Source organism: Chaetura pelagica, unplaced genomic scaffold (genome assembly GCF_000747805.2).
Source record: "Chaetura pelagica isolate M959 unplaced genomic scaffold, ChaPel_1.0 scaffold188, whole genome shotgun sequence".
Taxonomy (NCBI): Eukaryota; Metazoa; Chordata; class Aves; order Apodiformes; family Apodidae; genus Chaetura; species Chaetura pelagica.
The window spans coordinates 558,843-576,071 of NW_009954196.1; the positions used below are offsets into that span (position 1 = coordinate 558,843).

At 35.1% G+C, this 17,229-nt stretch overlaps 1 protein-coding gene across 1 annotated transcript in view; it reads left to right on the top strand.

Moving 5' to 3' along the window:
* CENPE (centromere protein E, 312kDa) overlaps positions 1-16,437 on the top strand; it is a 35,106-nt gene extending 18,669 nt beyond the window's left edge. Inside the window, exons 25-43 of the mRNA XM_010003174.1 lie at positions 709-915; positions 1,643-1,924; positions 2,012-2,170; positions 3,042-3,263; positions 4,377-4,539; positions 4,736-4,953; positions 5,219-5,356; positions 6,222-6,422; positions 6,504-6,650; positions 8,142-8,354; positions 9,690-9,899; positions 10,416-10,625; positions 11,608-11,829; positions 12,458-12,661; positions 13,388-13,500; positions 13,982-14,079; positions 14,621-14,783; positions 15,216-15,478; positions 16,340-16,437. Of these exons, the coding sequence (XP_010001476.1) occupies positions 709-915; positions 1,643-1,924; positions 2,012-2,170; positions 3,042-3,263; positions 4,377-4,539; positions 4,736-4,953; positions 5,219-5,356; positions 6,222-6,422; positions 6,504-6,650; positions 8,142-8,354; positions 9,690-9,899; positions 10,416-10,625; positions 11,608-11,829; positions 12,458-12,661; positions 13,388-13,500; positions 13,982-14,079; positions 14,621-14,783; positions 15,216-15,478; positions 16,340-16,437 (3,531 nt within the window). The remainder of the gene's footprint in view (positions 1-708; positions 916-1,642; positions 1,925-2,011; positions 2,171-3,041; positions 3,264-4,376; positions 4,540-4,735; positions 4,954-5,218; positions 5,357-6,221; positions 6,423-6,503; positions 6,651-8,141; positions 8,355-9,689; positions 9,900-10,415; positions 10,626-11,607; positions 11,830-12,457; positions 12,662-13,387; positions 13,501-13,981; positions 14,080-14,620; positions 14,784-15,215; positions 15,479-16,339) is intronic.
* Positions 16,438-17,229: the final 792 nt, after the last annotated feature.

Consider the following 17,229-nt stretch of genomic DNA (forward strand, 5'->3'; position numbering starts at 1 on the left):
ATTAGACAGCAAATAGAAGACAAGAGAAAGGGTTACATAGGTCTAGGAATGAGGCTATTTCCTAACACTCAGTCCCAATGAGAAGCATAGCACATGGTTGTAAATGGCAGCTCAGTTCCCAACACAGAGCAGAAGGCTGATCCATTGGGGTTTTTTATGCTTCAACAATTGATAAAGAAGGGTGCTGAGAATATTGTGTATTACATATTTGCTTCAGTGGCAGTTTGTTTGGATGGAGAATCTGAAGTATATGAGACTGGATTTTTCTTGAGGTATATCAGCTACCAGACCCAGTAAGTCAATGGTCTTAAATTCAGCATTTGCATGATTTGGAATAGATGTGTAAAAATAATCAAAAGGGTATTTTTAATTTGTTTTTTTTCCTATCGTACTCTTTTTAGATAAAGTTCTGGTCAATAGTGCAGAAGAGACTGCTAAATGGTTACAAAAAAAAACAGAACAGGTGACAAAGGCTAAAGACTTGGTTCTGGAGTTTTTCTTCTTCCGTTACAGTGGTTTGATGTTAAAAATACTGTAGCAGAGTAAATAAAACAAATTTTCTTTGAGTAACCTGATCTAGTTAAGATGTCCTTGCTCATTGCAGGGGAGAGCTGGACTACTGATCTTTAAAGGGTCCTTCCAACTCAAACTGCTATTTCATTTTAGTTTTAAATTGATGGAAAATCTGTTTCCACATTTTTTTTATAGATATCACAAATGACAGAAGAAATAAAAATCGTAACATTAGAGAGAGACCAGCTTGCTGAAGAAAAATCAGAAAATAACTGTAGAGAAAGTGATCAGCTTCCAGCTCTAAAAGAGCAAATCTTTTTCCTTACACAAGAGAAAAATTCGTTGCAGGATAAGCTGGACAGTTTACATTTGAAAAAAGAAGAGTACGGGGAAGGAACTCAGGTAATTATGCTGAGGCTGTAAGAAAAAGCATGCTTATTTATACTTTCACTTGAATGAACATCATTTGCGAAAGAAACAGGAGAAAAGGGTCCTGGGACTTGTCTGCAGACCATTAAATACCAGATTTAATATTTAATATTTGAAATGTATTCCACCCATATTTTTGTATATAGACAACTTGTAGGATATGACAAACATTTTTTCTGTAAGTAGAATTTTAACTTGATACAGGATGGTGGTGATTTGGGTTTATTTGCACAGAGTTGTGGTTTTATAAATAGATGAAGCTTAAAAATTGCTCATCTGGAGAGGTGGTTCTGCTTTTTCATAGTGTAGACAGAACTGACTTTTTTCCTGGCAGTGTATGTTAAGGGACATTGCAGCAAATATTTTCCATAATTGGGCATACTTTTGCACATGTTACATGTACATTTTGAAAAAGTAAAGTATGTGCATATATTTTAATATTTATAGGGAATATACAAATTTCAAGGAAATAATCGTCTTGTTTCAGTAGTTCTCACTTCAGATTTTACTTATGTTATTTCAAGAAACTTACATTGCATATTGAATTCAGTCATCTTATTCTGGAAAAAAAAACACAAATCTCTCTAAAACGTTGCTACTATTTGTTTTACATAACAAACATGTCAAAATTCAGATATGTTTCTCTTAAAGCTTTACCAACTTTACCAAATGCAATGACTTCTATTTCTGTATAAAATAGTTACCACAGATTCAAGATAAATCTATTGAGCAAGAATTAATTCTTCTGAGAGAAGAGCTGAGTCAGGCACAACAGAAAATCCATGAAATGGAAGAAGTGAAGGCAAACGAATGTCAAAGAGAATCTGAAAACATAGGGAGAATGGATTTTATTCCGAAGTTGCGTGACTGTCAAGAAGTGAGCACTCTGACAGAAGGAGATTCTAATCTTCAAATGCAACTGGAGAATCTCCAGAATGAGAGAGACCAGCTAAGAGAAACTATACAGGAGACAGTTAGCACGGTAAGAAACAAAGTCCTATTCCTTTAGGATAAGAAGTTTTTTAAACTTAAGTCTTAAATTTTGTGTACTGTAACTGTGTGTCCAAAGAATTCAAAGATGCAGGAAGAGCTGAGATGTGCTCATAACTCTCTCAGACAACATCAGGAAACTATTGTGGAACTGAAAGGAAGTATTTCAGAAAAAGAAAATCAACTCCTGAAAGCACAAGAGGCATTGAAGGAAACAACTGATGAACTGCAGCAGAAGGTCAGTAAATAAAGTCAACTAAAAATTATATCAGGATTGGCACCCCATATCCTCTACAGACTTGAGTTTGTAGAGGTTCAGTAAATGTAATAATGAAGCGTAATTAAAAGTTCTTCCTTCTTTTTGCTCCCTGTATTGCTTCTTAAAATAATTCCATAGAAATGGAGATCATGAGAAGATGATCTAATAAAATTTTACCTTTAAGCTGCAACCATTACTTAAAGCTAAACATGCCTCAGTGCTGAACAATGGAATATTATTTGACATAAATACTGCTCTTTGATCTCAATGTATTTTCCTAGTCTTAAAACTTTTAAAATTCCAATAATGTCTTTTAGCAATGTAACTGAAGAAACTTGAGCAACTAAAAGGGAATGCAGCTTGTTCTTTAACTTGCTGCACTGCTGTAAATTTCTTACCTACTTACTATTTTCATGTCTGAAGCTACTGAATCTAACAAGTGTTGTCTTCTATCTGCTGTGGATACACCAGTGGAGTAATTTTTATAGAATTATAATGGCCCATGGGTTTTTACACATTCACTTTTGTCTACCAATGAGGTGGAAGCACTGATATTTGATTAACTTAAGAAAAATTGTTGCATTTTTCTTCTCTTACTATAGCAGTAAACTAATGCAGATGTCTTCTGTGAAATAATCCAAGTATAACAACCCCTATGTATAGACAGAGAAATCTATTTAATCTTGTGAAATATGATCCAATAACACTCTTAAATCACAACCTGATTACTGGGACAAAAAATTCAACAGATTGGAATGTTTTTTGGGTTTTTTCCAAATTAACCACTAAATGAATTTTGTCCATTCTAGATATTAATAGAAATATTAGTACTGTTCTTATATTCTTTCAGCTCACTGAAGTAACTGAAAACCTGGCTCATGTCTCTTTGGATTATGGCAAGCTACTGGCAGAAAAAGAACAAATTGAAAGAACAACAAATGAACATATCTGTCAGCAGCTTGAGCAAATCACTTTACTTAATCAGGAGAAAGATGAGCTACAGCAAATGGTGAAGACTTATAAAGCAGAAAAAGACCAATTAGAGGCTGACTGTCAGGAAAGCAAGGAGAGTGTATGTATAAAATCTCTTAAATAATTGTTTTAAGGCACCTTGTACCACACCGACTTATTTTGGTCATGAAGCCTTCTGCTATTCAGGATTTCTTCCTCTCCCATGGAATCTCTCTTTGGGTTTTTTTGTCCCTTACCCCTTCCCGTCCTTTCGGTTACTGCGGTGTTCTAGATTTGGGCACAGTGGTCTGCCACCTGCTGGACAAACATTCCACAAGGTGCTGTTACATCTTTTATCCACAGTGCCTTGCATTTAGCTTTGAACAGAAGCGGTGACCCAGGTTTACTGATACCTAAGCATTTAATTCTACCACTTCATCTCATTCTGGATCGATGAAGAGAAAGCTAAACCCAGAAAAGAAAGTGATTAGCTATCCAATTTCTCTTTCTTGACATCATATTTCCTATCAGATTAGTGACTTGAATGTTCCAAGTATTAGTCTGAAAAGTATGCTGATGTTGACGCTATTTTTAGAAAAAATTCATTCAGATATATTTGCTTAACAAAAACCAAGCTAGTAACTTCTAAAGTTAAAAGAAAGCCTGGTAAGTGTTTTTTCAAAGGGAAACTCTACAAATAATTTCAAGAATTAGAAGCTTTCATACAAGTTATAAGAAACCTCTGGTAGAACCACTGATCTCTCAAGTATGTAGAGACCAGCTAATTTAAAAACTAAAATCAGCAAGCTAGGATGATCAAATCTTTAACAAGAAGACAAATAAAAAAATTAATAGTTGGACAAATTTTTTATGTAACTGGTGGCAGTTGTCACAAGGCTAAGGGTATCTTTCATGGTGCATTTTATTTTTTTTTAATAATAATCTGTGTGGTGTTTCCCTCCTCCCTTTCCTCCAAAATACCTTTCCCTTTCCTCTTTAGTTTTGCCTACTTTTTTTTTCTTAAGTTGATAGACTATTTCTAAAGATTGTCTTCCTTTGCCGTTCTTAAACTAGGCATATGGGAATGACAACTGATTTTTTTCTAAAGTAAAAGTCTCATTATTCTGATAGTGCACTCTTAAGAATTCAAATGCTTTTACTTATCATGCTTAACTCCCAATAAGCAAAACTTAGTTATACTTAGTGAACATCCATGTAATACCTTGTTCTGCAGTCCTTGAAAGTCCTAACAGAGATAGAAAGACTGCAGGAAGAACTAAAGCATCAGAAAGAGCAAGCTGATATCCAGAAGAAAATGTTAGCAAATAAAGAAGAGAAATTGCAAAACACTGAAGAAAAATTCAATGAGGAAATAAAGGAACTGAAAGAAAAGGCAAGTACTATAATAAACTCTTAAAAACAGAGGATGTGGCCTCAAGGACTCATTAGACTAACAGGTGTTATTACCCATGATAATTTGTGCTGTTAAATTGGTCCAATAGTTGATGTTATGGCAATATGGTTTAGCAACAGAAGACTTTTTGGTAATTATGTGTTAATCTTACACTCATTAAAAATATTTTTAATAGGTAGTCAAGTTGAATGAGGATTTAAATTTGTTAACTAAGGAAAAGCACCAGTTACTGGAGGAACTGAAAGAGAAGACTGAGAGTGAAAGTGATAAACTTCAACAGCTGGAGAAACAGTGTGATTTGTTGGCACAGGAGAGAGATCAGCTCCAGGAAATGCTGGAAGGTATTCAAGCAGAGAAGAACAAAGTGGAAATTAACCTACAGGAGAGTGCTGATAAGGTGCTTTATCTTAAAGTTTAATAACAACTATGAATGCTTGATAGAGGAAAATGGTTGATTCTTGAAAAATACCTTACATGTATTAACCTTATACATGCAGACTGAAGAATATTGACATGCTTTAACTTCTGCTAACATTTCTCTTACTCAAACTAAAGCAGGTATTTTGTGCCAAGTATTTTTACTCTGGGGGAATATTGAATGGTCTGGTGTGTGAGAGGTAGTCACGTGCTATTTCAAATCTGTTACTCTATTTTAACTCCAGATACTTGAAACTGAAAAGGAATTGAAGTGGCAACAAGAACTCCTCAGTAATGAGAAGGTCAAAGCTGAAGAAAGGGAAGAACATTTGTTAAAAGTTCAGAGACAGTCAGAGATTTTGGAGGACAGCCTAACAAACAAGGTGAAGAGTAGTTTTAGTAACTGTTCTCCTAGCACTGTTGTGCTAAACTTGTTGGTCAAGACAAATCCCATTTAATTTTTAATTCTCAGTGTGTTGTTTTTATGGGTGCTAAACAAGCGTGAACACGGATAAAGGATTTTGTACAAGTTTTTGTAGTGACATTTAGAAATGGCATTGACAATTTGTCTCAGCCTCATAACCAACTGGCTTGATCACTCCATTAGGATGGACACTGATTTATCCAGTATGTGTAGGCCTAACGTAATAGTCAGTGATTATACATGTATTTATTCAAACTTTTAAAGTCACTGTGTAGACAGTACAAACCTAAGTGGGTTTGGAATCCTTGATGCTTTGCATGCTTTCAGTCTGTATCTTATTCAGAAAGTTTTGAACTTCACTCTTGCCAACTTGGTCTTTTTGCAGTTTTCACTTCTTCGTTTTTCACCAGTCAGAATCTACCTTTACCTGTATATCAGAAGAGTGCTTCAGATTAGCAATTGTCTTACTGTTCATTAGAGTAGATATAAAGATACTTCCATTGCCTGTTTCTTATATTATCTATTTCTTAATTTTCTTATGCTGTGAACATATGTTGACTGCCTTTTTGTTTGCTTCCTCTTGTTTTACTGGAGACCAAGAACTGTCTACAGTTCTCTGGGTGTAATGCTATTTCTCTTCCTTTTCTTTTCCAACTGATTACAACACCAAAGTAATACTTAAACTTCTCTTGCTATTAGTGTGAATTTTATAGTACTTGGAAATGGTTCTTTATATTTGACGCAACTGATATGAGTAATTCATGGGGGGTTGGTTATATAGACCAGGACCAACTCATAATTATTGTTTTTCTCCACTGTTATAGATTCAACAGTTAACAGAGATGCTAAATAGTGTATCATGTGAAAAAGACCAGTTACTGGCTGAAAGAACTAGTCAGTCTTTGCAACTTACAGAACAAATCTCATCAATTAATCGAGAAAAAGATGAGCTACAAAAACTTCTCCAGGATGTCAGGTCTGAGCGGGACCAGCTGAAGACAGAATTGCAAAAAAATTCTGAGATGGTTGGTATCACAAACTGCATGCCTAAGTTACTAATAACTTCTCTTCTTGAATGGTACTTTAAAATGTATGCTTTTTCTTAGTATGTTGAAACAAATGCAAAACTGGAATGTGCTCTAGACCAACTGAAGCAGAGAAACCTGCATGATATGTCTGTTCGGGTGAACCCACTGGATAATGCTGAGCAGCTGTTTGATGACAGCCTGAAGGAAAAAACCTTAAAAATTAAGGTAAACTTACTTCTCTGCTTATTTTAAAGACGCGTGTAAAACTTCGATACCATTTGTTCTGGGGCATAAATCTTGCTTCTGTGTATAATCTATAAAATTGTTTGTATATCTTACTAAGATGCTGCAAGCCATGGGATAAGCTGATTTGCTGTTGCTATTCAGTGGCCATGCATCCTGTTCTGAGAAGGTTAAGTTGATCTCAGTTGAGACAACTCAATGTCATTACTATCCAGCCACCTCAATGAAAATAACTAGTTATGTACATGTGACTTCACCACGTAGTTTTTGAAAAATCCTCCCTTTTGTTACTTCCCATGAAAAATAAATTGGCTTCATTAAATAGCCACTCTCCTCAAAATAGGGAGCTCCTGTAACTCCTTAGAGCTTTTGTTAATTAACTATCCTGAGTATATTTTCTCAGAGATGTCAGAAGTACTACTAATCTACTGAAAGCCTAAGTAAACCAAGATTTTGGAACATGCATTAATCACTTAAAAGAGTACTATTGTATTGCAGTCTGTACATCCATACAGCAAATCTGGATGTCTTCCTATACATGCTAGAAAAACTGAGTACTGCTTCAGTTAACACAAAAAATAGTAAAAGTCTAAATTACAAAAAATAGTTGTGTAGCTTTCTTCATATTGTCTTTCTTTCCTACATCACCAGTAGGGAGCTAATAATGGGGTAAGTAACAAACATCAGCTGATCCCTTTTAATGGCTCTCTCCCCTTCTGATTTTTGTAATAGGTAAAATTTGCTTCCGTTTCTTGCACAGTTTTCTTAAGTATCTTGTACTTGCTCCTGTTGGGCACAGGGCATGTGTTAGTTCCAATATTTTTACTGTGAGGTGAAGAGTTAAACTGGTGAATCCTGTTAATTTCAACTAAGAACCAAAGATGGAGGCAGTACACCTAGGAAACTTTGTATTTGTTTTAAAAGGTATAACCTAGTTCTGTATGTGATACTTGACTTGTAGTTCATTGAGAGTGCATTGAAGCCTGTTGCATTTCTCAGCCTGCTCACTGCTTGATTGCATCTCCCTTTTTATTGCAGAATACTAAACAATGTCACAATTCCTTTCTTTCAACAAAATAACCAAATAAATTAACTTGGGAGCCAGAGGACAGCCCACCTGGAAAACTTGTGAACAGGAAACAATTTCATTTCAGGCCTGAAATACAGGTCTTGAAGTGACCAGGCAATCTAAACGAAAATTGAAAATGAAAACTTGAAATTAAAATGAAAAATTGAGTTTCTGAAATAAGATTTTTCTGGAAAACTAAGAAATTGTCTGCTTTTGTGCCTGGCTTAGTGTTCTTGTTATTCCCATGGCAAGTCAAAACTGAAGTCTTACTCGTATTCAATTTTCTGTTGTAAAAGCAACTGTAGGATTTAGTCCTGGAGTTTGATGGTTTATTTTAAGCTTTGTTTGTAGCTAATGACTCTCTTCTTACTGTGACTGAATGCTTGTGTTTCACTTGCATTTAGGAGCTTCTTGAGAAATTCACAAATATGGGAAAGAGGTATGAATGTCTCTTTACAGTGTCCCTTAATCTAAAGGATGATCTGAATAGTCAGAAAGCAGTGGTAGCTGCAATGCTGACTCAGCTTTCATCAGAAAAGAGGAAATATGTCAAAAGACTTCAAACTGCCAATGAGAAAATAAACAGTAATCTCCAAAGTTTATTGAACAAACTGAAGGTACCAGCTTAAATTTTTTATGAATGTATGTCTTGTGGAAAATAAAGTGATAGTAAATGCTTTATAATCCTGGAAAATGAACTATTTAAGATAATCAGCCTTAGTTTTTTACTGTAATTCAACTGCTTTGCATAGTATTATTTTATTAATATTAATCTCTTTTTAATTGGGAAAATTTTCTGTACTCTATAAATCAAAGTATGGACTCATAAGTTAGTATTTCATTGTGGGGGGAAAGACATGTTTTACCCTGCAAAACTAAAGTAGTTTGATAACTTCTGTAGCCTTGCAGACCTTCCCCAATTTGTAGTTCAGTGGAGAAACTGATTGCAATTATCAGTAAAAAGTTAGGGGAATTTGGAAAGAATTCCTGTTATCATATGCAGCAGTACACTAAATTTTTCTGTTTCTTTCTTTACCATGAAACATTAAAGGTTGTTTTTTGTTGTTGTTGAGGAGGTAGGTGGCAGTACACAAAAATACTGAATATGGAATCAAAGTATGGACTCATAAGTTAGTATTTCATTGTGGGGGGAAAGACATGTTTTACCCTGCAAAACTAAAGTAGTTTAACTTCTGTAGCCTTGCAGACCTTCCCCAATTTGTAGTTCAGTGGAGAAACTGATTGCAATTATCAGTAAAAAGTTAGGGGAATTTGGAAAGAATTCCTGTTATCATATGCAGCAGTACACTAAATTTTTCTGTTTCTTTCTTTACCATGAAACATTAAAGGTTGTTTTTTGTTGTTGAGGAGGTAGGTGGCAGTACACAAAAATACTGAATATGGTCTTGAGAGTTAGTAGTCTCTATAAACATCCATTAGGTTAAAAGTTTAACAACTGTTCCAGAGGGCCTTATTTCCTAAATTCATTAAGGGTTTTTTAGGTTTTTAGATGCCTTTCAGCTTTTATGGTTAAAGGTGTTTAAGTGGTGATCTTGACTAGAAAAATGTTTAAATTAGCACGGTAATATTATTCTTGTACATCATCTGCACCTTTCACAGCTCTTAAGAGAAAATAAATATAACAAAGAATACTTTGCTTTTCAAAGTTTAGAGTCGTGGAAGACTATCCTAGAGCCTTTTAGACTTTTTGGCCTTTCTAGGAGTCTACAAAAAATAGCATACTTGAAAAATGGTGAGCCAGTTCTAAAAGTCTTATATGCTGTTGCTATAGAGAATTTGTGAACTCCATTTTCTTAATCATATTTTAGTTGTCCTGGATGCCTATGGGTTAGGAGAGTAAATAGACTGAATTGTAAAATATGTAATCATAGCTGGATGTTTGGTATCATTTTAAAGCATACTCACTAATACACCCTGTGCTTCTACAACAGTTCCTGTTCAGTTGTGTTTGCTTGAAGAAAAGGGATTATTATGCTACTGTTAACAAGTATGATATGGAAATGATTGAGGAAAAGAGAAAACAAGATCAGCTACAAGTGCAGATTCAGTATATCAGGAAGACTTATTTGAAACAGAATAAAATATCTTCTCAAGAGTTAAACATGACGGAAGCACTGCACAACTTGCACTTGGAGGCAGAGGTAACATTTGAAACAATTTTCACACAAACACTTGCATGTTTCAAGGCATGGGTTATTGTGGTGGTGCTATTCTAATGCCATTGCTTTTATCTGTTAAGACTTCACTCAAAGGAGGGGGAATAAAATTTGTATTTTTAATGCTATTCTATAAAATGAGGATTCTGTTCTACAGAGTGGCTCAAAGTGATGAGATTATAAAGTATCAGGAATGTTATTTACTCATTTGCCCTGTAAAATATGTGCTACTTGATACTGGGATGATTTTTAAAATGAGAAATTTTTACTAACATGCTTTCCCCCCCCTCTTTCTACTTCTCACCTGCCCCAGGAATGTAAATTGTTTTATCTTCCCAGTAGGGAGTGATTTAAGGATAGTGAAATTCCTTTTACATTTCATTTTTACATTAGTTGCTATAAAAGACTTCCTGCTAGTATTAATAGCTAAGATGGCAAAACGTTTATTTAGATATGTAGTTATCAAACAATATTTAAACTTGAATTCCTTGTTTTATAAAGAGCATTCTCAAAGATGTATCAGAAATGGAAAGTGAATTTCTCAGCATAGAGGCAGAATTACAGCAGGAAGAAAGTGCTAGAAAAGAAAGAGCACAGTTCTGGGAAGCTTTTTCAGGAACACACTGTAATGCAGAAGAACTTAAAGAAGAGCTGGAGAAAGATAATGAAATGCTTTTGCAAGTCAGTAACTTGTGGACTCTTAAAGTAAAGGTAAAGTTAAATCTTCTTTAATCAGAAATGTATTTTGTGTAAGAACTCTGTAAATACCTGTAATCTAATTGAAAACAAAACAAAAAAGGGCTATTTAAAGATTATTCATTATTATTAGTAGTACTTTCTGTATTCATGCCTCAGTGTTATGTGTAGAAATACAAGATTTTTAAAGACTTTCATGCATCCAAACTTGGAAACTTGCTTTGTTAAAGACTTTGTAGGTGTCAAATGGGGGATAGAAGATAAGGACAGGGCAGGTGGGAGGGAGAGGGTGTTTGCATTTTTATCAGGCTGAATTCTGGAAAAACAGTAGGTTCAAAATTATTACGTTAGCTTTGCATGCAGAATGTGGCAGCTGGATATAATCACTTTCTCCAGGCTTCTGCCCACAAGATGGTTCTGTTCAAGCCAACTTTATCAAAATTACTTTAGCTATTTTTAAAACTAAATTGCAATTTATATTTTCACACTTTTTCTAACTTCAGAAAGTCAAGCTATTCTAAAGATGGCTCAGCCTTCTTTTCTTCTTTCTTCTTTGTTTTTGCTTCCTTTGGAAAAAAGACCAAGTGTTTTACAAAGTTAAGTGCATCATAAGCAAAATTTTGAGTTCTATCTCTGATAAAATGTAGGGAACACTTCTCAAAGAACAGCTTCTGAGGGGCAATTTACTCAGTTCTGTCCTGTTACTGACATTAGAGAAGTATTTCCACAATAGTTCCTTTATTTCTGTAATGTTAGTGTTTGTCTAAGTTAATGCAGAAATACTGGCAAATTTGAAGTCCCTTCTTCTCTTCCAGTTTTTTGGAAATTAAACCAGACTTGTGCTTCAATTTCTGATGACAAGTATCTTCTAATGGGACACAGAAACAAGAAAGTGAAATTCATGCAGGCCCCACAACATACTTCCTGTTTCTTCACTTATTTTTACCCGATTAAAAAATTATTTAAAATTTATCTGTGTGACATTATGTATTTTCAGATACTCGTTCAACTTTCTTCAGAGCTGGATAGCAGAACTGCTGGTTACTGTAAAAATGCTGATGCTGAATTGAAACAGAGAAAAGAGAAAAGTGAAGAGTTTCTTCAGGAGCTAAACAGCCTTCAAGAACAACTGGCCCCTGGTGGCTCTGCCAGTCTCATGTTAGAAGAAGAAAACTACAGGCTTCATAACAAATTAAAGGCTGCAGAACAAGATGTAAAGGTACCAATTTTTGTTTCTAAGGGAAACTTCTTTAATGCTTGTTTTCAAAGTGAGAGTACTGCGAACACAAAACAAAGAGAACAGCTGTAAATCTGTGCTACACAACACGTTAGGCCCAAGAGCACTTTATTTTTGTAGCTTTTTTATATTCCCAGAGTAGAAGTTTGAGCTCTTTTCTGTAATGTGATAATTTTAATTGCCTGTTTTCTGCACACAAATAGGTGTCAGTTAAGAAATCTAGGTAAAATATTCCCATTGTTTTTGAAGTATTTTAATAGTGAGCCACTCTTGATACTTCCTTTAAGTGTATGGTATTCATTATGTCAAACTGGAAGCAGGAGAAGAGTTCTGTCTTTAATCCTAAGAACTGAGGATTCATTTTTATCTGTTTTGGTTTTTGTATGCCAGTTACCGTTGTTCAAAGCACATTTTATTAGACTTGAATGTTCTGGAATACTAAAAGGTGACGCCAAACATTCAGATAGACACCAAGAGTTGCCATAGAGCCTGTAGTATTGCATTTCTTGTGTGGTTTGGGTTTTTTGTTTATATTAAGAATGGAGCCATGTACTGCTACTGTTATATATCTCTTGGCATAACTACTCATAACTGATTGATATCTTAATAGGCTATGGAAGTCAAAATTCAGAAGTTGCAAAATGTAATAAATGAAGTAGGAAAAGATGTAAAAGAGAGAGATGACAGGATAATCAAATTACAAACACAGATAAGAATGAAAACAGAGACAAATGAGATCATCCAACTGCAAGCCAAGCTGAATGAGACAGAGAAGTGCCTCAAAACAGCCTCAACAGAGAATCAGACTCTCCAGGTATGAACAAAATCCTTTACCCCTCTAAGCTCAGTGTGATAGCTTGTGATGCCTTATCTGCTGGGTTGCAATTATTTTCCTACAGTGGCTTGTCATATACCGATTTGTAACTGGCTAAATCAAATCCTCATTTTTTTATAATGTTAAACTTGCTTTTTTTTTTTTTCCCTGATCCTAGAGAGAGGACATGCTTGAGAAGCTTTAGATGAAATGTAGCTCTCTCTAAAGTAAATATATTGTACTATATAGCATTCTTAGAGTAAAACACTACTTGTTTAGCATGCAGTTTCACATTCTACCAATGCAGCATTAAGAGACAAAACTTAGAAGCAACGTTATGATACTAGAAGCTAAATTTATCACTTGTATGTGATGCATTTCTGAAATGTTCTAAAAAATTTAGGTTTTGAAACTGAAGCATGAGGTGTTTTTTCTATGTAATGTATTTGCATATTAGTTCAAAATTCTCAGACTTATATCTGCAATCAAGTCAGCAAAACTTGCTAAAATATGATTGCATGTAATACACCAGATTTGGGATACCAACTAATGCTCTAGTGCTAGTTCATGATGTTGGGTGTTCTTACTCCAAAATAACTTTCTGCTCCTAGTCTTGCCCTGCAAAATCTAGCAGATCACAGTAAAGATACAAAATAAGCAACCCTTAAATTAATTTCTCAGTTACAAGCCTTTCTTCATATTAAGTTGTTGTGTTTTTTTTTTCAGGCAAAATTAGATAAAGGTGCTGAGTTGTACAAAGAGGAAATTGATAATCTCAAAACACAATTGGTAAAATGTGATATGGAAAGAATGAAACAATCAAACTCCTTTGATACAATGTAAGTTCAGATCTTAACTTGTTACAATTCTCAAATACTTAGTTCTTAGCTTTTACTTTTCTGTTTATTTTTTTCCACAGAATAAGTAGTGAGCTTTCAGCTCTAGGTGTCTTAAGTCTTCACTGTAGTTATATTCCAGTGAAGTAAAAACCATGTGTGTCTTGAGTAGATTACGAAACTCCTTCCCTATGCACCTACCAAAATTTCCCCACTGACCCATGTTCAGCCATAAAAGTAACAAATATTCTGGCCAAAGAAACTGAGGAGAAAGCAGTGACTGAAGTCACTCTCTAGCTCACTGGAGAGAATGGACACAGAGAATAATTCTAGTCCAACTTTAGGTACTTTTACCTGTATAGCTTTGGTACATTTTGATAGCTCATTTGGAAATCAAACTAGCTCTCCTGCAATTGTAATAACTATTAAACTGAGGATTTCTGGTTTGTGTTTATTTTTCTTCTCCTCTTTCTGTCCCATATAGACTTGCTAATTATAAAGCTCTTACAGAACACCAAGAACAACAGTTAAGAAAGCTAAAAGAAGAAGTTAGAAGAGCCAAGAAAGAGCAAGATGTTTCTGGTAAATTAAATATAAGGGACTCTTTCATGTTAAACATTCCATTTTAAGTTATATTGTTAAACACCTAGACTGAGATGCAAGCCTTTTACCTCAAAGGGTATAAGGTGGATTGGGTACTTTGGAAGATGAGACAAAGTAAAATGTCAGCTGCATGTACTAGAATCACAGCTCTTGTCTTTATTTCTCTAGCCATGTCTGCACTTACCATGGGGTAAACTTAGTTTTAGTTGCTCATGTTGCCTTTGTTCCTTGACTGAGCACATATGAATAACTAGTTCTAATCGTAATTGTGATGTACATGAAACTATAACTATTTTTAACTATAAATGGCTTAATGAAGAATCTTTTCAGTTTCATAGTATCTCCTTTGCAGTGTGAATACTGGGATGTGTTTGTGTATAAAAAGAGTAGCTGTTGTAATAGCAGTTGTAACCTAGTGAGATTTTGTATATAAGACCATGGGAAGGAATAGGCTAAAGAAATACGTTGGTTTTAAGTGCTGTCCAAATAATATATACATCTGTATAAATCTGTTTTCTAGTGGTGCTGGAAAAAGAAGCTCCTCACCAATCTCAAGCACCCCTTACCTGTGGTGGTGGCAGTGGTATTGTGCAGAGCACAAAAATACTTGTTCTAAAATCTGAACAAGTTAAGCTCCAGAAAGAGAACTTGCACCTGAGGAAACAAAATGATCTTCTACTAAGGTAACTATAAAGCTGATCAGCAACATGTTGAATCATTTATTGCTATTTAACTATGCATGTCATCAATGTTTCTTTCTGGGAGGCCTGTAGAAGTGAGTATTAATTTTAGATTTTCTAGATTCTTTCATATCCAGCTCTTATTTAAAGCTTATTTTTAGATATATCTTTGTGGCTTTTGAACTTTACATTGCTGTCATAAAAAATCTTGAATGCTAGAATATACACTTAAATTGTATGTTGGAAGGAATTTTTGCTTTAAAATATTTAAATATTTAAAAACATATCTGAAAGTAAGATACAGAGGGTTATGCATTGCCATGTCTGTGGGTATGCTGTCTGAAGACACAGGAACTGTCACAAACTTTTCCTTATTTAAAGGAACTACTACATTTTTTTTCTTAATTAAATTCTGGGGTTTTTTTTATTTTTAAGTAATGAGCTTCAACTGAAAGAGGAACTTAGAAAATGGAAAGAAAGAGCACTCAAGTGGAAAGAACGATCCTCAAGAGAAACTACTCGAGAGACAGTGCCAAGGTCTCCAAGGAAGACAGTGTCACGTTCTCTTAAAGAGCAAATGCCTTCACCATGCAAGGAACCTATTTCTCAGGAAATTGTGACCCAGGAGGTATCAAAGCATCTGCCATTGACTTGTCCAACAAATTTCTTTGATAATTCCAGCTTGGGTACACCAACAGGTACGTAATGCAGTGCTGTTCTCCTATAAGGCCTTGGAGAGGCAAAATTTAAGGGGTGGTCTGAGTTATGAGAAAATGCCCTGTATTTTCTGTATTCAGACTTGAAACTTCCACAATTAGTTTTCTTGATTGGTTAATCAGGTGGCTGTTGAAGGGCTAACCAGCTGGAGCTATGAAATTTTAATATTCTTTACAGAACTTAAATCCTTTAAGTAGTACTTCACCTCCTGAAGATTATACAATTTTTATTTTTTCCTTTTGCTGCAGTGGAAGTGTTGATGACCTAAAGTGAATTAGGTAGCTGATAGTCTAAAATGTTTTGCTTCTTAATTTCACATTGGTTAAGCACAGACTTCTAGCAAAACTATTCAAAGTTAATTGCTGGTTACCTTTTTTCCTAAACTTCTTTAGGGTGACAGATTTTAGTCTTTGTTGAATCTGCCAGTCTACCTAGATCCAGCTGCAGTAATAGCTGTTTTGATAATTTCTGTTCCTCAGCCCTACTCATATCTGACCTGGTGACTTCTGGACAAGTCTCTTAGTGATCTATGCTAGCATATTAATGCTACTGTCCTTGTTACACTTGCTTCTCAAAGCATTAAGAAGGCCCCAGCAGGCATGGTGAAGAGTTAACCCCATTTTCAAGGTATTAATTGCAGATTTCCAGAATGAATATGGCTCACTCCTGTTTGTTTTGATGGCCAGCTTGATGATAGTATGGCCTTCCTCACAAACCAAACTCCTCAGAGGCAAGCTTTGGTAGTTGGCATTTAAAACACTAGTCAGGATTAAATTGCATATTCCTACTGCTTGTCTAACTAGGAAAGATTAAGTTTTACTTTATTCTTTTCTTCTGTATAGACTCACGGCCTGTGGGAATAGAGCCAACAGAAGAACATCTTAAGTTCTGGTTTGGAAATTCAAAGAAAGATGAAGCCCCTGAATGCCCCACCCAGTAAAGGTGCTCTGTTGCAACTTGCCTTTGCAGTGGCTACAGCCAGAATCTACATGTAGATAAAATAACTGCTTCAGGTCAAAAGTCATCAGCCTGTGCTACAAATTGTGGGAAGAGCTCTGGTGTCATGAAAATCCTTTGCTGTCTTGGAGTTGCTACTTAGCACAATTGGAAGCTTGAATACAGCAGGGAAAAAGGAAAAGCAGTCATGTTGCCCAACTGATCTACTTTGGTGTTGGTTTGGTTTTTTTGGATGGGAAAGAAAAGTCAATGTATCGAAGAAAAAAATGGAAATGGACCACAAACTAATCTAACGTAAAACTTCTCAATCTTAAACCTTTCATTCTGTCATGCCTAGAACAGTCCTCTTCTGGGTCTGATATTGAGTTGGACAGAACTATACTTTTTTCCCCCCCATAGCATATAGCTTTTATACCATACTTTCTGTAAGTACAAAAACTGCATTTTCACTGCAGTTTTAACCTCACTATCTGGACATTGTAACTGAAGTTTCTAATCTGCTGTTTATATGGCACACAATCAAGAGTTCCTCTTAAACTCCTTAGAGTACTTCTGCAGTGCAGTCAATTATGATGCCAAGAATAACTCTGTATTTTGCCTCATCTTTCAGTATACTTCTAGTTCCTGCTTGAAGCTGGGTATTGGTTTTCCTTTTAACAGGAAACAATGGACCTGACACTTTTCTGCTACTCTAGTGAATGGAAAAAAACCTGGATGATCAGGACTGCAAGAGACTATTTTACTAGCCGCCTTATCTGCATTGTGAGGCCTACTT